General features: G+C 42.7%; 1 protein-coding gene across 2 annotated transcripts; it reads right to left on the minus strand.

Annotated features, from left to right (window-relative positions):
- Positions 1-866: 866 nt before the first annotated feature.
- MYLIP (myosin regulatory light chain interacting protein) lies at positions 867-20845 on the minus strand. 2 transcript variants are annotated; one of them, XM_065912824.1, is made up of 7 exons: positions 20533-20845; positions 19282-19472; positions 8093-8278; positions 6616-6813; positions 5984-6148; positions 4662-5082; positions 867-2393 (listed from the first exon to the last, which is right to left on the minus strand). In XM_065912824.1, exons 1-7 carry the CDS (start codon positions 20617-20619, stop codon positions 2304-2306), a joined length of 1338 nt encoding a protein of 445 aa, XP_065768896.1. In that variant the 5' UTR covers positions 20620-20845; the 3' UTR covers positions 867-2303. The 2 variants fall into 2 exon arrangements, with proteins under 2 accessions (XP_065768896.1, XP_065768897.1); XM_065912825.1 differs by lacking the exon at positions 867-2393 and adding an exon at positions 4556-4597 and having other exon boundaries at positions 4641-5082.
- Between the last annotated feature and the right edge of the window lie 2167 nt (positions 20846-23012).

Below are 23012 nucleotides of genomic sequence, written 5' to 3' on the forward strand. Positions count from 1 at the left end.
ATGATTCTGAATGTTATTTAATTTCTATATAGAGAGAAAACAGTGTAAACTATAAGTTAAGTCCTATATCATTCATGCCGTGATCATTATTAAATTTCCAGTGATGCATAATAACCTAGCAGGTGCTCAATAAATATACTGATTGAACAAATGAGTTAACCCTAGAAATTGATGGGGTGCTGACTTGTGGAAAACAAATCTTGCTTTTCTTGACTTTTAGAAAATTATTTACTTGAAGTCACTGCACTTGTACTGAACTTCTGCAGCAGCTGAAATCACTCAACTGCCATAGTAGTTCTGAGTTCTTTATATCACGTGTGCTATTCTCTGCTCCACAGCGTACTTCGTGAGCACACACTGGCACATGAAGGGCAGCAAGGTGCTGGCAGAAGCAGGCAAGCTGTCCTACGGAAGGCAGCTGTTGTGTCTGCAGCCTGGGGCTGTCTCTGCTGGGACTCAGGAAGACACTCACCTGTCCTGACTAGGCCACACACTAGTGGTACCACCCGGGTTTACATTTTTAACTTCCGACTTTGCCACTCCCTTCCTTCTCCAATATTTTATAGTCCTTTTCCCAACTTCTCTTCTGCTTGTGCATATGACCCCACTGTCACCTACATTCCAATCCTATAAACCAGAAAACATAGATGAATGAGTAACTGGTAAACAGTCTCCTCAGTTAGAGCCAATACCCTGAACATTTTCAAACTTTCCACGAAGGACCACAGTAGATACCAACCAGGATATTATCCACGTTATTTTTAAATGATTAAAAACTGGCTTAAATGACAATCACTATGATGATACAAGCACCCATGTTTGCTTTAAAGTCTTTATTATCCTGAATATAAAAGACAGAAGTCCTCTAGGATATAACAGAGTTCTTTATGTGGAAACATTATTTTTTTACAAGTGAAAAAATAAATACCTCTTGGAATAAAGGCTTATATGCTAATATGTGCCATAAAAAAGTAGAGTTTTAATATTGACAAAATGTCTGTGCAAAGAAACAAATGCATAAACACATTACTGCTACATTAAGGCAATATGGAAAGTATACTCAGAAATCTCAGTAAAGTGACAGTGTAGGTTTCTAGCTTTAATGAAGCTAGTATTGCACCCAATAAGGTCATCTAGGTTTCCCAACATCCTAGAAAACCCACAAGCTGACCAGCGTCCAAAATTCCCAAGTGGGAGTGGAAAAACATGATTAAGAATACAGAAACAAACAAACAAACAAAAAACCCGAAACCCCTCTATAAGATAGAGGGTCAACAAAAAGTTAATACTTAAGCATTTACTACCAAAAAAGAAAAAAGCATACAACATCTAGGACATCTATGATAAGGCTGTAAAAGGCTTGATGGCTCAAGCAAAAGCAACCCCACTGGGTGAAGCTGGAGCAGGGTGCGTGGGAGAACTCGCAAACCACTCCTAGTTTGCATGCCACGGAGCTTCGTCTTGGTGAGGAATGCTCTCCCTTCCAAGGAACATGTGCTCCCTCCTCAATCTTAAAGCAAAATGTTCCCCCAACTCAAGAGGCCCAAGGAGTGCCAACTACTACACAGAAATCATCTAACTAAACTGGTAGCATTTTATCATTGAAAGGCTTGGGGACGTGGTAAGAAGGGAGGGAGAAGGGATAGGAAACCATCCATGTGGAGTGATCTGTTTTCCACTGGCCAGACTGGTTTAAATCTGACAACGCTGTTGCCCACTTTAAAAAAAAAGTCCCCGAATCGATTTTCAAATCTGTTTGCCTCCCAATCATTCTTGAGCAAGTTAGAAAAAACAGAAATGACATTAAAACGATGACTATCTCTTTAAGAAAAATTTTCCTATTAAAAATGTCTGGAGCTCCATGACCCGTATAAAAAGAACCAAGTAAATCCTTAAAATGAATTCTTACAAAATTGGCTTCAGGTAGGAAACTTACCTTGGGATACGTTAAGGAGACTTAAAACATCATTTTCTAAAAGGTACCCACTTTAGGGTTAGGCTGCCACTTAACTGATGTCAAAGATTTTTCCTGATTCCTTACTTGATCATAAAAAGTAGGAAAGTCCAAGGAATGTGTCTGGGTCCCAGAGCTCCTCCTGGTCGCCACCCGACAGGTGCTGATTCTACACATGGTACATTTTGGCGTTGAGTAGTAGTTATATTCTTTCTATTCTTCTTTTTTCCTATACGTTGCATGGCAGATGGGTGTTGGAGTAGTTTTTTCTCTCCACAATCTATCGTTCTTATAGCTTATACTAGTGCAGTTCATGGAGACATGGCATGTCCGGTGAGTGCACAGCAGATCAGATCACAGTCAGGTTGAGGAGACTGGTGTGCGTAGGCAGGTAGACGTGCTGGATGTGGTCCACCCGTGATCTGCAGACGGGACACGACTGGAAAAGAAGCCGGCACTACCGGTTATGACCCCTTCACAGACCTGGGTCTTCAGGGTTTACCTGTGGCTCCTGGTACAGTGCATTTTCTAAGTACACTGTTATTTCTAGCTTTTCACTGGGTGGGAGAGATCTTTGCTTTCTGACCAGGTTGTAAGTTTGCACTTGACAAAGGATTGAAAATAAAGATTATGATACACATATACAATGGAATATTACCCAGCCATTAAAAAGAATGAGATAATGCCATATGCAGCAACATGGATGGGCCTAGAGATTGTCATACACAGTAAGTCAGGCAGAGAAGAAATATCGCATGACATCCCTTATGAAAGTGCAAGTGTGATTGCTCAGTCATGTCCGACTCTTTGCGACCCATGGACTGTAGCTCACCAGGGCTCCTCTGTCCATGGAATTCTCTAGGCAAGAATACTGGAGTGGGTTGCCGTTCCCTTCTCCAGGGGATCTTCCTGGCTCAGGGATCGAACCTGGGTCTCCTGCATTGCAGGCGGATTCTTTACCATCTGAGCCACAAGGGAAGTCTGACATCCTTTACAGGTAAAAAGTTAAAAGAAATGATACAAATGAACTTACTTATAAAACAGAAAGAGACAGACTTAGACAATGAACTTATGATTGCCAGGGGGAAAAATGGGGAGAAGGGATAGTCAGGCAGTTTGGGATGGACATGTACACACTGTTACATTTAAAATGGATAGCCAACAAGGACCTACTATATGGCACCGGGAACGCTGTTCAATGTTATGTGGCAGCCTGGATGGGAAGCGAGTTTGGGGGAGAAAGAATACATATCTATAAATGTTGAGTTCCTTCACTGTTCACCTGAAACTATCACAACATTATTAATTGGCTACACCCCAACACAAAATAAAAAGTTTAAAAAGTAAATAAAACTAAAGATTATGAAAAAGTATAAACTGAAGGAAATTAATCAGGTTTTCAGTCAGACCCTTCCAGAGACTGTGTCCTTGGCTAGTTGGCTTGGGCAACATCACTGGGCAGATGCCACGTGGCCAGAGAGCATGGCTGCTCCAGTCACAGGACAGTCTCACCCTCCCCACCCCGCCTCACCCCAAGGCTGGCCTCTCAGCAAGCAGATCCCCTTCTCAACCACAGCGGGAGCCTTAGGTGTGAGGGTCAGACTATGTGGACAGAAAAAGGCAAATTCACGACCACTTCTGGAGAAACAGTGTGTTGCATAGTCTAAGGAAGGATGCAGGCATCCTCTTGGCTCATGTGTAGCCCTAAAAATAGTTCTGAAATTAGCAGCTTCTTAAGGACTAGAAGTTATTTAGGGCTAATTTTACATAAAACCACAGCAACATGTAGCTAACAGTTCTGGAGGATGAAAACAAACTGAAAAAATTATTGTAAAAGGAAACACAAGGTGCAAGAAAGGAAAACCTACTATGTAAGAGGTACTTTTATTTTGTGTACAAATTTTAAAAGTAATTTGACTTGCTAACTGAAAGCCAATCCAAGGGGACCTGAGAGGCACAGTTGGTAATAAAAGGAAATGAATCATAAATAATCAGGCAACAACCTATTGAGAGTTAATCATCACCCAAAACTCTAAGAATTCTTCCCCAAATAATAAGTAAAAGACACCATCCTCCTAAATGTCAGGAAGCAGAGAAAACATGAAATAGAAAAGGAGTTGACCAGCCCAACAGGCCTGGATCCCAGTACCCAGCTCAGCCAACCAACTAGATGTCTTACCGTGTAAAACTGAGCCTCGTTTCCAGGACTGGAAAGAAGCATGTGGTTTAGTAATTACATTGTCAAGAAGAGTGTGCTAACCTATACTGTTTCCTAAGGGCCACACCTTCCTAGTCACCAAATACAAAGACCTTCCCCGGGTGGACATGGACATTCTCCATCAGTGCCTCCACAAGTCAGTACCTGGCCCGTGGCAGCCAGCTAAGCAGCAGCCCCCCATGTGGACCCTCACCTGGAGCCAGGCAGCCCCCTCACCTGTAACCAGGGAGACCCTCACCTGGAGCCAGGCGGCCCCCTCACCTAGAGCCGGGTGGACCCTTCACCTATAACCAGGTAGACCCCCTCACCTGGAGCCAGGCGGCCCCCCCTCACCTGGAGCCAGGCGGCCCTCCTCACCTGGAGCCAGGCGGCCCTCCTCACTTGGAGCCGGTGGGCCCTCACCTGGAGTCAGGCGGCCCCCTCACCTGGAGCCGGTGGACTCTCACCTGGAGCCAGGGGCCCCCTCACTTGGAGCCAGTGGACCCTCACCTGGAGCTGGGCGGCGCAGCTCTCGCAGCACACGGTGTGGCCGCAGGGGCAGAAGGCCGAGTTGATCTCGCCCTCACAGCAGAGCACGCACAGCATGGCCTCCTTGAGCTTGCGCAGCTTCTCCTGGAGGGCACGGGTCTGCTGGCAGCCGAGGCCCTCGCAGCTGCTGCAGCTGGTACTGCTCTCCGAGGACTTCAGGGGAGAGTTCGGGGGGCTGGGGTCGCTTCTGGGCAGGAGGTCCACCACACCCGCGTTATACAGAGCCCGCCTGGCGTGGTCGTACGCCTCCTTGGAGGTTCTTTTAATATCGAAGACATACTTCTTGCCCAGGTTGATGTTTTCATTCAGAAAGAGAGAAGCCAGGTGGCCCTTCAGGTCTCGGCTGTACTGCATCATGACGGCACTCGTCACCGTGTCACACCTACAGACAGAGACGCAACACCCAACTCAGTGCTGACAGGCCTGGGGGTCCCCATGAGCGGGACCTTAAATGCTGCAGTGAACAGGGAGGCTCATGTCCTCAGATATTTAACATGCTTGTCTGCATGCTTGTAAATAAATCCTTCCACTCTCGTATGTGTTAAGCATCTCAATGATGCCACCTCTATGTCTCCTCAAATGTCTCCTGAGGAAGGACCTCTGGTCTGGCAGCGGTGAACACAGAGGGCACCTCCCCCTCCAGGGACAGTAGCTACAGTCGAAAGCAGCTTATGGCGAGAAAAGGGATGTTTTTCTTTGTAACCTTGGATTTATGCTAAAAATTTCTACAAATTTTTCATTCTGCTTCACAATGTGTCTATTTTAACATAAAAAAGTTCGATTGCCTGCCAATTACATTTTGTAGCTTTTGATTTTCCAAATATTTGAGTCAAATCACAACGCTAAAGCACCCTCAGAAATGAGGGAATCAATATGGTTATCGAGGGATCCTCACCACACACTGAGGACTCAGGGCAGCTACTCTCCCAGGGAGGAAAAACAACTTGGGTCTTCCTGCAGGGAAAGGGCAAGAAGAGCGGCTGAACAAGCCCTCGCTCAGGGTTACCTCGGCGGGGCAGGCGCAGGGTGAGGAAATGGGCTGAGAGCTGAGCAGTGGAGTGAGTCTGTGCAGCTCACACTCACACCCTCCATGCCACATGCACACGTCCTGAAGGAAAGCAGGATGATGCTGAGAAGGACCCCTGCTAGGGCAGAAACAATTTCTTAAACTGTACACAGTTCACTGACACAATGATTCCAGGAACTGTAGGAGGCTTGCTGTCAGCTGGAAACCTCAGCCCCGAGGCAGACATTGGGGTTATGGAGCACAGAGGGGTACGTGCCTGTAAAACGCATGCGTCTCTGTGATGGCTCGGTAGAGCCCACTGGCCGCCCTGGTGCTGATCATCTTGAACAAGAGCACGATGCTGTTCCCAGATTCCTTGGTGACGGTCAGGTACACGTTCTTCCCTGACTGGGTGGCCATCTGCACCACGGGGTAAGCAATCCTGAAAGGGGGTAAGAGAAAAGTGAGCGAGCTCAGGGGAGGTCCGCCACTGCACAGGCACCTAGTGAGGTTCCCATGTGCTGTGGCCCAGCCATAAAACCAGGTGTTCAGATAAGACCGTCAGATAAGCACTCTGCTCGCAAGTTATAAAGGATCATTGAAAAGCACTTGGGCTAAGTGAAGAGGAGCATTGGAGTGAGTTTTGGGGGACTGTGTGTAGGTGAAATGACATTTTATATGAATGACATTTGAGAAATATTAACTCTGCCACATCAGTACACTTAAGCCTGCATTAAAAAAAATAATGGAATGGTTATCAAGGCCTGAATAAAATGAATGCACCTACCCCAAATGAAACATGCTATCCCTAAAGGATGACTGTCTAATAAATTCCTCTCCATTTCCTATTTTCACGATCACAAGAGTATATACACACTTAGGTCTAAACAAATTTAAGACTTGGGATACCTATTAATTGGGCTGAAGTCATCTTTACAAATGGAGATTCCTTCAGGTCCAACCCCAATGAGGAGCTTCTGCCCCTCGCTGTCCCTCACAGAATGCCATTCAACGCCATAGTTTTCCATTGCTGACACAATCTGCAAAACTTGGTATTCGGCCGAAGCCTGGCTGGTCCCCTCCAACTCCTTATGCTTTGCCACAATGCTGTAAGACACCAAAAGGCCAGAGTGTACAGAGAGGTTAACTGATGCAATCTTCAGAGAGAAATCTATTATTTTCACTAGTGAATTAGACTGACACTGTCATTTATGAATCATAAAAACTTATAGCTATATATTATTGATGTTTCATCTATTTAGCAAACTTATTGTCAACTACTTTTAAGGCACCATTCAAGATCTCAACTACTAAATATTTAGTAGAAAAAACTACTGGGGATGCCAGATGAGGATGAATTTAAAGAACTATGGAAAATCTCTAAAAATATGTGTAAGAAATTTATACGTAGGAATGTCTCATGCTATTGTCTAGGTTTACTTTCTAAGTTTCATTATAACATAGCATTATATGGCATTGATTAGGTCATTTGCAACTGAACTACGCAGGATTTATTTTATTTATTGGGGTGAACAGCATCCAATATAGTCCTTAAAGATCCCCACCCCCTGGTATCCATGCCCCTGTGTAACTTCCTTGAGTATAGGCTGGATTAATGACCTGCTTCTAATGAACAGATTATGGCAGAAGGGATGGGCTGTCACTCAATTCTGAGATTAATTTATAAAGACTCCATCTTGGGTGTTCGCTCTTGCTCTGACCCGATTGCCTGTCCTGGGGGAAGCAAGTCACCATGTTATCAAACAGCCCCTGGAAAGAGGCCCATGTGGTGAGGGCACAGGCCAGGCAACAACAAACCACCTGAGCCCAACTGGAAGCAGATCCTTCCCTCAACTGAGCCCTCAGATGAGGCTGAACCCCACGGTCAGCTTGACTGCAGCCTCCTGAGAGATCTGAAGCCAGAGAACCCAGGCAGGCCACGGCCAGACTCCTGACCCAGGGAACTGTGAGATGATGTTTCTTGTTTGAAAACACTAAGTTTTGGAGGGCAACTCATTATCCAGGAATAGATAATTAAAACACCTATGTTAGTCTCTTGGTTTAATCCTTTCTGGGAGGAAGGAAAGGTCAATATACCTGATAGACTTTTTAAGAGACTCACATTCTTAAAAGGCCAGAGACTTTATAATTTCTGTTATATAGCATTTTGTATAAGGGCATTTATTTTTGTGGATTATATTTTGTGTTTATTAGTTTCTCAAAGAAAAGGATAAGAATCTTTTGAAAACAGTTGGTTAGAGTGGGCAATAGTCTAGTCTCAACCTCACAAAATACCTGTATCTATCATAGTTTGATGTTTCTCCTGGAGATTCTTATAAATCTGCTAGATCCATGACAACAAAAGAAGCCTGAAGTGGGGCCACACCTGTTCAACGTGGCACTGGAGAGCTCCTTGGCACACAGCTCCTCGTAGCTGTACTTGGCCGTGTTCTGGTTGTAGTCCCCAAACTTGGTCTGGGCCAGGAGGGCGCTGAGTTCCACTGCCTGCTCTGGGGAACACTGGAGGTGGCCTGCCAGGAGGGCTTCCTTGATATGCAAGAAAAAGATATGCCTACAAAGTAATATGAGAATGAGGTTATGCTGGGGAACTAACATGGTTATCAGACCCACTGTTTGGCAATTCCATAACCCCTTTTAAGTAAGGAAAACAGAGCAGGGGAGAAAGCTACCTGGGAAATGCTTACACTTACAGACCTTTTATTAAAATCATGAATAGTCAGGCAAAATAAGTCTAAAGATTACATTCACACATAATAACTATATACACGTCTCTGCATTATACATTTCAAAAGAAATGATCTTAATCAGAAAAACTTTATCTTGATGTATAACTGATATCTTATTCAAATGACACTCAAATCTCTCATTTTCACCCTAACTTCTCTCCTAAGGATCATACTCAAATGTGCAAGAGCTTACAGACTTCTCCCCTAGATGTTCTTCAGTATCCCAATTTCACCTTGTTCGAAGCCAAACTGTCTTCCTCCCCAAACCCACTTTTTCTCCCAGTGGAAACCAGAGACTGATTTGCTACTTCTACGACAGACTCAATTTTTGATTCTTCATTTTCTTTCTGCCTAATTTGTCTCTGAAAATTCTTTAAATCCAGTTCCATTTTCCCCATTTTTACTTCCTCTGTCCTATTGTAGTTCTCAACTTTCAGAGAATTTACAGTATCCCCTAAGCTGATCTCTCTTCTAGATTCTGCATGAATCCATCTTCCAAGCTGCTTGCTTCTGATATAGACTTGCCACTCCTCTGCTCAGAATCCTTCAAGACATCCCCATTGTTTGCCAAGGAAGCACACTGTCAGCATGAACCCAGAGTTCTCAACGTCTTGCCCCAGATTTCCAGCCACCTCATGTGGCACTAGTGATAAAAGAACACGCTTGCCAATGCAGGAGACATCAGAGACGGCGGGTTTGATTCCTGGGTCAGGAAGATCCCATGGAGGAGGGCATGGCAATCCACTCCTGTATTCTTGCCTGGAAAGTCCATGGACAGAGGAGCCTGGCAGGCTACAGTCCGTAGGGTCACAGAGAGTCAGACAGAACTGAAGTGACTGAGCAAACACACGTGCACTCCTGTCATTCCCTCCAGCCACTATGCCTCAGGAAAGGGACAACTCTCTTTTTCTGGAAAAATCAAGCTCATTCACACTCCCACGTCTCTGGTCTTGCTGTTCCCTCTGTCCTGAAAGGCCACTCTTCCTATCCCCTCATCTGGATACCTGTTTGTCTAATTCACACACAAACCATTTAGCTGCACGTAAACTGACTTTCTAAGTGCGTCTAACATCAGAGAGTTCTATAAATGTACATAAAACTACACACTGTCTGCAATTAGTTCATATTCCCATCCTAGTTTCATTCCATCTGACCCTGTCCTAATTGTACAACACTGCATTCCACATTTACCAAAAAGTAAGTGAAACTTAGAATCCTTGAGAACTTCAGATGTTGTTACCTGACAGTTTGTATTGCCTAAGACTCTGAACAGAGTGTTTAAACTGTCATAGACAGATTGGCCAGGGTTATGAAATTTGTCTCTGGCAAATGTAGAAGTATAACTTTCCCTGATGACTCAATACATCCTCTCAAACATGCTGAAATGCCACACTACTCCCTCCATTAACAAATGAATTATGATCATCATTGTAAATCTCTGAACAGGGCTCCTACACTCAGCTTCCCCCTTCGGCTGGATATCCTTATTCTAGTCCTCAAGTCATTTTATTTATGTTAGTTTTGTTGTCTGACATCCAGGTAGAAGGGATAATGAGAACAATGCAAGAAAAGGAGGTAGGAGAACCTGATGCTAGAACAAACAAGGAGGGGCACTTTTGAGTGCCTCAAAACTTTGGGTTGACAAGAGCCATTAATCCTCCTTTAAAAAATGCTTAAATTCAACATTTTGTACCTTCTACAACGATAAAAAAATGTTTAAAATTATCAGACTCTGCCAAACACTGCAGTTTTTTTTTTTTTTTTCATCCAAAGCCCCCTATGAAGAAATCACAGTAAGAAAGCATAATAGCAGTGAGAGAAGATAAGCATGGTTTTTATTAAACCAAACATGTGCTTGTCTTTAAAGTATTTCTGACATACTGCTAAACTGAGAAGGGGGTCCCTACTGGGGGAAAGAAATGACTACAAAAATAACTTGCTTTGAAATATCCAAAGACTGAGATCTAGCAGTCCCACGAAATCTTGGTGTTGCGACACTTCTTCAGTCCCCAGAAGGCTTTTTAGACAATCATTCAGTAAACTTCATCTTGGTTTATGTACTTCTGTCTCTGCAGTCATCAGAGGACATGCTAGCAGCGAACAAAAACCTTAGCATATGCTTACATTAAACAAGAAAGTATGTGCTGAAAGATTTTTAAGGGTATTACACAAACTAAGTCTTCTCGATTTAATCACTGCTTATGTGAAAGTGTCTTTTAACTGATTTCCTAGGTAATAAGTTAGTGACTAGTATAGCCGGCAAAAGAAGAGGTTCAAAATCAATCCAATTTCTTTTTCTAAACTATCCATGCCAACTTCTAGACAGACAGCTGCCAAAATCAAAGGCAGAGAAGCAATAACAAAATACTAACAGGTGGTCAGCGGCCTGAGAGTAACACTGATCCTTTCTTGGCATGTGAGTTGGAATTTTTAAAATGGGGGTGGAGGGCTATAGCCTTTTCTACATACTCCACATTTTAGGTTGTACTGCAACTGCTACCCTCTTAAGTACAAAAATCCCCTTTTGTACAGAAACATTCTGGTAGGGCGCTTCCTGCATTTTGTCATTTCACGGCTATCAAGCGACTTTTCAAGTCAACAAGTCCGTCATGCATCATCTCTGTGCCAAGTCCTATGCTGGAGTTCTGGGGTTCCAGGGTGAATATATCTGATAATTTCTTTTTCAATGGAACTTACAGCCTTTTGGTGTGAAGGAAAGTATCCTATCAAAATAACTCTGGCTGCAAACTGGCACTTAGGTGACAAGTTTATGCTCTCCAGGAGTGGAGCAGCAACAGCAAAGTTCACAGTGGCGGCAGGCCATCTGCAGATTTTATTTAATGTGCTCTTCCCAAGAAGGAGGATGACAGAGCATGCAGAACCACTGCCAGCAAGGAATCCAGGGATGGCTCAATAGTTAGGTGTGGTTCTAAGTCAAGTATTTTCTTCTATTATTTTCCCTTGAATCATCTGGCCTGTAACTGACTGGTTCATGGATTTCACCCTCTCCTTTTCTGTAGGCTGGGTTAAAGGTTACCAATAGTATCAAAATAAGTAGATGTGTTCAAAGGAGTCAGACCTGCAGTGAATTGCTTTTTTTTTTTAACTAAAGATCAAACGTGATTGGCATATCTGATTCAATTTAGGCTACATGCTAGAAGCATAAACAGAAAGAAAGCCTTTGAAAAAATAATTTGTCTTAATGTCTATGACTACATCCTAACAGACATAAGCTCATTTTCTAAACATTCCTTTAGCTGAACCTTGAAATTCATGATTCTTCGAGTTTTACTCAGTTACTAAGAAATTGGATACTTTCAGCACAGGATGGGGCTTGGAAGCCCAAAGTGAAAAGTTCTAGTTAAGTCATGTCTTTGCATTCATGAATTCACACTTACTGCAGCATTAGGGAAGATTAAAAAAAAAAAAAAAAAGAAAATACAAATAAATATAAGGATATATCATATTTTAATTTAAAAGAAAGAGCCACACATCCTTTATATGTTTGGTTTTGAAGTACGTATTTAGAATTTCCTCTATGTTTAAAATGAATTCCTTTCCACAATTTTAAGCCATAAAATCAGGTTTTTTATCTTTTAAGAACTGTAATCAGAGTACTCTCCTCTAAACTCTGGCTTGTCTCACAAAGAAATCATTTAATAATCAAAGCAGAATCTTCTGCAAACCAATCGGGAGTTGTGGATCTGCTCATCACAGACAGCTACTCTCTATTACTGCCCTCCAGTTATCTTGCCGGTTATGTAATTTTGAAAAGCTTTTCATGACAAAAATATAAGACAAGTATATCCACATTCACTATTTCACTCCAGATGAAGTAACCAACTAAAACATCTCTAAAATGGCTGAAAGTGAAAGTGTTAGTTGCTCAGTTGCATCCGACTCTCTGAGATATGGACTGTAGCCCACCAGGCTCCTCTGTCCATGGAACTCTCCAGGCAAGAATACTGGAGTGGGTTGCCATTTCCTTCTCCAGTGGGTATTCCAGACCCAGAGATTGAACCCACGTCTCCTGCATTGCAGGCAAATTGCTAAATAGTTATTTTTTTAAACTCTCCAGTCTCAATAACTGAAGTGAATCTCTCCCCAAGAGACTGACTGAACCTGGCTCTCCATTTTAACAGCTGGTTAGTTCCTCACAGAGTGAGACACCCACTGCGGTCACCTGAATGCCTGCCTCAGTTCAGTGAGTCATTAAACCACAAGCTCTAACTGCAAGGTTATATTTAAAAATTATCAAACCAGAACAGAATTGCTATACGTTTGTTTTGTATCTTAAACTCCAGTGCAACAAAAATCAGTTCAAGATGGATCCAGGCCTAAATATAAAAGCTAAAATGGTAATGCTTTTAGAACAAAACACAGGAGAGTTATCTTTATGACTTGGAGACAGACAAAGGTTTCTCAGGACGCAGTCAGCAAAAATCATAAAAGAAAAAAGTGCATTAAGTGAAACTTCACCAAAATTTGAAACTTCACCAAAATTTAAACTTCTTCCAGTCAAAAGGCATTAAAAAAAAAAGACCATGCAAATCACAGAAAAAAGTACACTTATAAAACAAATATCTGACAAAAAACTGGTATATACAAAGAATGTGTGCAGCTCAAAAATAAAGGCAACAACTCAATAAATACGGGCAAATGACCCAAACAGGTATTTCACAAAAGATGTCTGAAAGGCCAATAAGCAGATGAGAAAGTGTTATTAATCAATAGAGATGTAGAAATTAAAACCACAATGTGCTAGCACTGCAAACCCAGCAGAAGGCTGGCAGGAATGTGGAGGAACTGGCCCCGCATACACTGCTGATAGGAGCACAGACTGGGACAACTGCTTCTGGAAAAAGTCTGGCAGTTAGTTACTTATAAGTTAAACAATTACCTCCTCTATGACCCAGCTTTTCAATCTTATTTACTCGAGAGAAATGAAAACACATATCTACAAAAAAAAGACCTGTGCGTGAATGTTTATAGCCGCTTTCTTCATGACAGCTGGAAAACAGGTGTCCATCAATGGACTATGGATAACTAGCAGTACATACAATGGGATACTATTCAGCAATAAATAGCAATAAGTCACTGATGTATAAAACAAGATGATGGGTCTCAAAAAATTTATGATGAACAAAAGGAACCAGACACAAAAGAATACCTACTGTGTGATTCCACTGACAAGAGGTAGAACAGGCATAACTAATCTACGCTGGAAAAACATACAACCTGGTTGTGGAGTAGGGTGGGTGGAGAAGTGGGGAATGACTGCAGAAGGTCATGAGGGAACTTTCTGGAGTGATGGTAATATTCTAAATCTTAATAAGGGTTTCGTTTAAACAGGTACATCTATTTGCCAAAACTCATTAAGTGGAATATTATGATTTATGCATTTCATCATATACAGATTTTATATCAAAAGAAAAAAGAACTGGAGGCAAAGACTGAGTTCTAGTTAATGGTATGCACAGTGACGTATTTAGGGGGATATGTACTTACAATTTATTTTGAAAGGCATCAAAAATAAATAGACTGATAGATGTGTAGAGGGACCAATAAGTGTATAAATATGCACTAAAACAAGTATATTAAACTGTTAATAGCAGAATCTAGGTGCTTTTGGTGTTCAATGTAAAAATCTTCAACTGATCTGTACATTTGAAAATCTTTATAGTAAGAGATTGAGAACATAATACTAGTAAAAATCCTAGTAAAATAAAACTAGTAAAAATACTAGTAAAAATCAAGGTTCAGAATTCAAATGAGGAGCCATAACTAAAATGAATCATCAAATCTAACACACTTCATGGAAAGCTAGCAACTGAGAAACCTGTCACAGCCAATAATTACCAAGTCAGGTTTCTATTCAGGCTTAAGGAAATCTTTCCCAAAGCCCAAAATGTAAAATGGGAATCACTGATAAATTTGCTTCCTCCTCAGTCTCCAAAGCAGTTAAACGGTAAGGAGGGTACAGGTGAGAGAAATTCCTAACTTCAAATTGATTACAACTCACTCCAGAAAAATACCTGGAAGCATAAAATCTCATTTCTAAAAGGTATGATTACTCACTCACTGGAGATAGCTGTCCCTGGGCAAATAACAATCCAGGCGATCACAGAGCTTCATAGTGTCAACTATGATCTCTTTCTCAGCAATCGAGATTAGAGGCCTGGAATCAGGGACACAACTCAGAGAATAAATATACCTGGAACCTAATCCCACTGGTCACCCTGGGTCTGACCCCCAGTGCCCTTTAAATAGTCAGATTTTATTTATAATGACATTCAAAATGAAAAGTTCATTTTGGCTACATAAAAATCAATTTCTCAATGTTCTCTGATCTTTTATATGTATATATAAGTATCAGAAGTTCAAAAAGAGACTGAAGGTGCCCAGGTGGGCATCCTGTGGCTAAAATAAACATAAAACCACACAAACATCCCATATACTGAGCAAAAAGACTTAATAAATTAGAATTCAGAAATGTAATTAATACTTTATTTGAAAATAATATACATGTCTGTTTTTAACCTTTTTTACTTTCCTGGGGCCTATGTTATACTTGTGCATAAAAAGAAAAAAAAAAAAAGAATGTGTTGTTCCACTCTCAGACATGCAGTTGATATGAAGAACATAATATTCCTACAATGCATCTTATGGAATTTACCCATCCTGAATCACACAAAGCTAAGTTCTGTAATCAACATTTACCCTCATGACAATGTTTTATAAGATTCTGAACATGATTACAGGCATGGGCTAGGGTCAATGTGATTTAGCTGTGGACCGATTTGATATTATCATCTCATCTCTGCCTATAGTTTACATGTGGTATTTGCTTTGTGGGCTTCAGTGATGCCATCATTCCTGACCTTTCACATGTCTAAGTGATTTCTGTTGGGAGACAGGGAAAAACTGAATTTAATAAGTACCAAGGACCTACAAATTGGCTGAAATTAGATAAAGCCAGCCTGCAGCTTGAAAACTATCCGAACTTCCTAAAAGGTCCAAGTGGGTGGTAGTTCATCCTTGATAAGAACAAACAGCCACAATGAACAAATGGCTTTGAGTGGAGTAGAGGGGGCAAACGAAGGAAGCAAGCAAGCAGAAGAATGCCAAGCACTGAGCAAATTATTAACCGAGAAGAAACACTAGAAAACGTTTAATGGTGAGACTTCTTTTAGATCGTCTCAAACTTCTCAGGTTATAGAAGCAAACTGGCAAAACCTGTCAATATCTACAAGAAAATCTATATTATCAGTATCAGTTAACCCCATTTTTACTGACTTACAAGTTCTTAATTCATTGATTCAACAAATATTTATGCACCAGGTACTTGCCAGACTCTGGGGATACAAGGTTAATCAGGTCCTTCTTAATGGAATTCAGATTATTAGAGTGGCTGACGATAAGCAAACGATCATAAAAGTAAATGAGTGCTACACATTCGTTAAATGTAAAGGAAAGCGGCACAATATATTCAGAGTTCAGTCTCCTAAGTGGGCCTAGAACAGATTTTTCCAAGGAGTGATGAGTGAGCTGGGGTCTGCAGTCACACTCATCACTGCTCACAACTTTAAGACCTTAATGGGATGCGACGTTCAGGATTATGGCATTTCCTTGAACATGTACTTCAGCACTCACGAAGCGCTTGTATTAGGATTGTTCTCTGGGATAAAGGATTCAGGTGTTGGTGAATCTTAACTAAAAAGGGTGCCCCCTAGCAAATAACACAGAGTTCTGCTAAAACACGGCAAAGTCAGGAGAAACAGAAAGATTTTATTGGCAGTGGATGGTATAAATACCATCCCTAAAGATGAAGTATATAATTCTCTAATCTCTGGTTTTGAAAATGTTGACAAAATCTGGTCTGAATTGCTGTGAATAACTAAGAGCCTCTGAAAGGTAAGAATTTCAAAGATCACTGTGATTTCAGATCCACTTTCAGAATATATTAGTCTCACATTTCATTTTAATCCACAGCATGGCAAACATCTGCTGAAAATACCTGTTGTCCTCCTCTCTGAAATGTTCCAGCTGAGTCTAAACAAAACTCTCGGGTTACTTTCCAGAATTCCTCATTCAAGAGCAAACAAAATAGTCTGGGTAAAGAATCAAATCTAAAATTAGGCCACATGAGAGACCAGACTAACTCTATCTACCAATCTAAGCAGACACTGGAAATGTTTTTTCTGTCTTCAGAGAAATGTTATCTAGAAAAAGCATTAGGAAAGTGATATAAAGAGAAGCAGAAGCTAAGAAAAAAAAATCTGCTAGAAGGGATCAAAGAAACTCTTTCAGGGTTTTCAGCTGGGCTCAAGTTTTAGAAGGCTGTTTACGTTGGTGGTTGGTGGCTGAGTTGAACCTAGAATGCAGGGCTTCCGTGTGGCCCCTAGGACTCTCCTATTACAGACAGGCCCTCCTGCCTGTCATTCTCTAGCAGCCTCCCTAATCTGATGCAAACTAATGTATGAACTGCCTCCAGTTAGGCCAGCTCTACTGTAAGCAGGCTGCTTTAATTGTCCACAGAGGACAACTTGGCCAGGATATTGCAGCACCATTTAATAAACTGTCCAGACACTTTCAGTATACTAAGTGTACCCTCATGACTCAACTGAGAGATGCTAAAATATCACCTCTCATAACTGGACTGCGAAAGCTGAGCTTACTCACTATGTAAACAGATCTATTTTACTTCCATGGCATTTTATATCAGTATTTTATAACAAATGATTAAACATCAAAAACATTAATCAACCAGCTTTATCTTGTTAGCATAACATTAGGAAAAATGAGTGTTCCTGTTCTGTAGTATCTGGTACATAAACACAATGCTAACTGTAGCAAAACTGGGCCCAGTACAACTTATGTTCCTAATGAAAAGGTACAAAACTAATTATAAATCACTTTATCTATTTATTAAAGCTGAATGCTATATAAACTTTAGGTGGCATTTTCTTAAAATTCTGTTACTTCAGACAACCCCACAGAAAAGTAAAATACACCAATATTTTAAAAACAAAAGTTTGGATCACCTGAATTTTTTGGTATGATTTCAAATCAATTAAAATTACCCAGTCTAACCAGGTATGTATACTCTGAGTGCTATTAGGCTTGAATCTCAAGAGTCAAAGTCAATTGAGTCAATAAAGTAGGAAATTTGATTCCAATTCTAATTCATAAAATATCTGTATTTCTTGCATGAATAAAATGGATTTGATAATAGTTATTAACTCTATTAAAAAGAAAGCACAGATAAATAATGTCTAGTAGCAAACTGTAAAATCTATAAGCATTTATAATACAAATGCACGTTATACTGCTATGACTGCTGCCATTTAATGATGTATTTAGTCCTCCAAGCTTCTGCAGATTTAAAAAATAAATTTGTGTCATCAAAACAGATTTGTAAATGGATGCCCTGAAATAACTACAAAATCAGGATAAAACTAAACAATGAAAATTCCAAGATGCTGTGTTTTATATATACAAATAATTTTTTCTTACTCAATTGCAAGGTATCAAACTGAACTGTAAAGTAGAAGCATTCACAAATCAGCTTTAAAAAACAAAAAGTGCAACCTATCCTGATGTCATACAGACAGCTAAGACATTCCTAAACATGGAATTACTTGAATATTTTGCAAGACATTTTTAGAAGCAGTAAGAATTCAATATACTAGCTTCTCTCAAATACAAAATTGAACATTTCCCTCACCCTTTAAAGCTCCATGACAAGGCAAAGCAGAGATTTCAAATTTAAATAAACAGTATTTCAAAATGTGTCTAGCCATCCTCTGGTAAACAACCAAAAAAATAAAATGACACGCTAAAAAATGTTAAAGAATATGGCTCACTCATCATTACTCAAAACTGTCACACTCACATTTTTTATGGGCATGGCAAATTTCCAAGCCAAAGTAGGAAAACATTAAAATTAAGATCCAAAGTTTGCTGTGTTTAAAAGTACCTATTTTCCTTTTTTTTTTTTTTTTAAATAAATATGCCACTCTAAGATTTAGTTCTCCTGCATTTCAGCAATAAATATTAAACACCAGTTTCCTAGCTTAGTTCATCCTTGAGAAAAGTATTACGTCTAGTCCAGGGGAGAATCCATTTTCTGTTTGAAAAAGGAAACCACACACTCCAATTGTCTTGCACTACTGGTAGCTTTCTAGAAGTAGAGAGAGAAATTTAACAATCTAAACTCAACAATCATGTGTAATGTATTTGTGGGGTAGTATTTGTGGGGTAGCATGTTACTACTGGCATTAGATGAGTTTTCTTAACTGAATTTGCAAGAAACTGAAAAACTTAAAAAATTTGGAAAGAGCTCTTTGCTACACACTGTAATCTGACACTAGGCTGAAGAAGTTGACCAAGTTTAAGTAACCCAAGAGGAACTGTTTCCTGCTTTCTGTTAGAACAGTCTGCAATGACCTATAGTAACACTGCTGAGGCAGAGGTTACTATCGGGCAATAGACGCTGTTATCAGGAAGTCAGTTGGGTCTTTTCTCTTTCTTTTTAAAATTTTTTTGAATTGTGACGCTGATCTCAAATGTTTTTAAGAATTCATCTTTGCTCTCCCATTGTTTATAAAGACAAGAAAATACCGCAAGAGCTGGAAAATATACCTCTGGCCAACTATGCTGCTCTCTTTTCACCTTAACAAAAAAACTGTGCTATGGAAAACTTCTAAGTTATGAACCACCTCTGTATCAAAACAAACATGCCCGTGAGCATCTCCGGAAAGCAGTGGCTCTCCCTAAAGGGAATCAAAGGTCTATTTGACATTGGTTTTTTTTAGCATCATTTTACCTAGTCTGCTCCTGTAAGATGAGATGAGGCTCCACGAAGAACTTGACTCTCAGTTTAAGCCGGTAAGGGGCTAGCCCATCCATCTGCTGGGAGATCCGGTTTCTCAGATTTAGCCATAAACTTTCACCTTTGCTACCCGTAAACTGCAGTCCAAAATAATCAACTTCTATAATTCCCAATCTCCTGCACACCTAAAACAAAAATGAATGCAGCATATATAAGCAAGCGGTCCATGTGGTCAAAGCAAACTAAGACTCCATCTAAGATTCTTGCATATGTTTTGTTTTTTTAAAAAAAAAAACACACAACACAAAGTTCAACAATGGTGTTATGATTCCTGTTGTAGGCTATAAGAAAAAAGTTCTAAGGCTCCAGTGATGCTAAACCACTAGACGTGGTATAGAGGCAGGCACAAAAGGAGTTCTCAAAATGTAGCCTTCCACAAAGCCTGAGGAAGGGAATCCACGGGGTATTTTCCTTCTTATTCCAATCACTGGAATTCCCTCCACCAGCACAATCTGCACAGCTGATTTGGCAGCTTATTATTTGGACAATTTTAACCATCTGGGTTCCAAAAAAATAAACACAGTGAGGAAACACGCCACAAGTGTCTGCTAAGCTTTACAGAAGGCTTTCCAAACACCTCAGGTCGAGGGGGGTTAGGGCACACTTGAGAGCAAATCCTGCCGTCTGCCACACCACTAGGCGCTGTTTGGAACGGTTTTTTACTCCTAAGGAAACGCGCGTGCTGACAGACAACCAAGGAGTTTATGACCCAAACCCACGTCCCCAGCAAATCCGGAGAGGCAGGGCGGGGAACCGTCCGCTTGAGAAGCAGCGAGAGGCAAGGGGCCCGGCTTGTCTGCCCAGCAACCCGAGGGACCTGCGACCGCCTCCGGCCACCACATCCCGGGACGCAGGTGGCGCCGCCGGGCCCCGCGGGGACGACAGGCGGCCTCGTGCACACACCACCTGCAGCAGGTGTGCCGGGCCGCTTTCTTCGGGCAAAGTGCCGGGCTGGGGGACCGGGTGGCAGGCCCGCGGCCCGTCTTCCGCGCCCCCGCCCCACCCCCACCAACGGGCCACCCTCGCGCGCGCCAGGAAGGGGGCCGCGCGCCCCTACGGCCTCGGGAAGGAGGGGGCGCAGGCCGGGCGCCTGAGGCGCACTCCCCACCGCCGCCGTCTCCCGGCACCACCGCGAGCCCCCCCCACCCCGGCCTCAGGGGACCGGCAGGGGGCCCCGGTCCTCACCTGGTTGAGGCAGTCCTCGCCGTTGGCTTTCGCCTCCACCTCCACCTCCATCAGCACTGCGTCCGGCCTCGTCACATAGCACAGCATGGCTGGGGCCGCCGCTGCTGCCACAGCCGCCTCGTCTTTGGTGTGTGCGGGGCTCAGACCCAGCTCCGGGATCGGCGAGGCTGGCCCCCAGGAGACGGCAGCCCTGTAGACCCCTGCCCTACGCCCCGCAGCCGCCGCGCCCCGCGCACCAACCCCCTCTGCCTCGCCAGCCCGCGCGTCAGCCGGCTGCCCGGGTCCCGCGGCGGCGCCGCACTCCAGCAGCCCGACTGCCTGCGCCGCGACGGGGACTCCTCAGATATAACGGCCCCGCCCCCCTCGGCTGGGGCCCCCGCCAATCACGGCGGCCCCGCCCCTCCGCCGCCGCCCGGCCAGCCAATAGCGGCGCCCGCTCGGCCGCCGCCCGCCCTCCCATCGCCAGCGGAGTGTCCCCCCACCCCCACGCCGGCCGCCCGGGAGGTGGCAGCTCGCGGGCGCCGGAACGCTGAGGAGAGGAGGGAGGCCCCGGAGCGCAGCCGCTGTGTGTCTGCCCGCTGGGCGACGCTGCTCCGAGCCCGCGACCGCCCGGAGCACGCAAGCCTTTTTGACAGGGTTGAGTTTACAGTGATTTAACCGTCTGCAAGCTGCTGCTATTCTTTTGAAGCCTTGGGTCGCTCCAATAGCACGTTTCCGGGGGTGAAGGCAGAGCAGCTCCAAAGCTTGAAAAAACTCTTGTCTCTGGGGTTTGCCACAGTGACTGGTTATTAGGCGGAATTTTTGTTTATTATTTTAGATCTCGTCGTTGAAAAAAAAAATCTGAGTGTAAAAGTTTGTGCAGTTGTTCTTCAGTAAGGCATGGAGTTTCTCATCTATCGCTTTCTCTGTGAACCCTCTCCAAAGGCTTCTGTTTACCCGTTGTGCTGAATCAAAACACTGTTCAGGGCACTAAGGCCCTCTCTCAGGTTGCCCATCGTTGTTTCTGCCCTGTCTCATTTGTTCATTAGACATTAATTGAGCACCTGCCCCATGCCAGCCCTTTCTCTCAGACAACCAGGTGTTATCCTCAACTTCAGGGTAAGGGACTCCTCTCAGAACCGCTATAGAAGCTATTAATGATTAAAGGTCTCCAACTCTTCCCTCATTTACCACTTGTTTCTCTTAGCCAACACATTACTCAGCCTACATCTTTAGTCTCTTTATAGGAGAAGCCAGAGATGTGGCTTTCAGCCTCGGACCCTTGAAAGCTGACTTCTCTCTGCAGGTGTTTCTTCAGGCAGATGGAAACTATAGTGTCTGTACTGCCTTTCCCAAGCATTGCTGGAAAGAGCAGCAGAGGTAGTTTTCAAGAAAGCATTTGAATGACCTGGTTTATGGTATATGTAAGGACATCTATATCACCAGCTCTGTCACCGCCTGCTGATGACTTCCGTCATTTTCCCCTTCTCGGAGTTCCAATTCTTTCTGTCCCACTGACATTTATTTACAAAGAAGTAAGACTGTCAGAGGAGAAGGCTACTGGTTAGGATCCTACCACAGTCTTTCACTAAAGCCCACGATGGGCTAAAACTAAACCACGTCCCAACCTCCAGTGCTGCAGAAAGGCATGCACACGCATATCTTTCTTTGTGTCTTTTAAGAATACACCTCACAAGCCTTCCCTGGTGGTCCAATGGTTAAGAATCTGCTTTGCAATGCAGGGGACATGGGTTCTATCCCTGGTGGGGGAACTAAGATCCCACATGCTGGTGAGCTAAGAAGCCAGTGCACCTCAACTGCCTAGCCCTGTAAGTACTGAGCCCCAGCGCTAAAACTAGAGAGTCCCTGCTCCACAAGGAAAGATTCCACGTGATGCAAGGAAGATTCCCCTGTGCCGCAACTAAGACCAAACACAGCCAGGTATGTATATATATAATACATCTCAAGATAAGCTGCTGAAATAGTCCTGTCTTGTATCAACTCTTGTTCCTGATTCAGTTAATTTCAGTTTAGTGATCTGGGAAATTTATCTAGGAGATAACATTTGGGTAATTGTCATCTAATCTGTGTTTAATCTATAGAAATTTTAGAACTGGGAGAAGAGGTGAGGGGCAAGACAGAGGCCAAGTGTATTGGTAAACATTTTTGCTTATTGAGTGACCACACTGGCTAAACCAATGCCAGTGAACCAACCATTGTCTAATTAAAGCAAAAGAGAATTTAGTGCAAAAATTTGGGGGAGCTCACAGAATCAGTGGGGACGAGGCTTGAAAATGAATGGAAAGGGAGACGTATCAATTGGCCAAGAACAAAAATCAAACACCAAAACCTAAACATAAAACAACCAAACACTGAAACAAAATACTCATGCTGTGGAGAAACTACTTTAAAAATAGCACATTTTTGGTTTGCCAGGGATATTTCTTAATATAAACCCAGACCATGCTTTGACTGTGGGATGGTTGGTAAAGATGTCAGTG

Source organism: Muntiacus reevesi, chromosome 20 (assembly GCF_963930625.1).
Source record: "Muntiacus reevesi chromosome 20, mMunRee1.1, whole genome shotgun sequence".
NCBI classification, from domain to species: Eukaryota; Metazoa; Chordata; class Mammalia; order Artiodactyla; family Cervidae; genus Muntiacus; species Muntiacus reevesi.

Coding starts and splice junctions, on each gene's coding strand:
- MYLIP (XM_065912824.1), bottom strand. CDS start 20,619: ATGCTGTGCTATGTGACGAGGCCGGACGCAGTGCTGATGGAGGTGGAG. Junction 8,279..19,281: donor ATCTTACAGGAGCAGACTAG/GTAAAATGATGC, acceptor ATTACTTTGTAG/GCATATCTTTTTCTTGCATA. Junction 2,394..4,661: donor GCTGCGCCGCCCAGCTCCAG/GTGAGGGTCCAC, acceptor CTTCTTTTCCAG/TCGTGTCCCGTCTGCAGATC.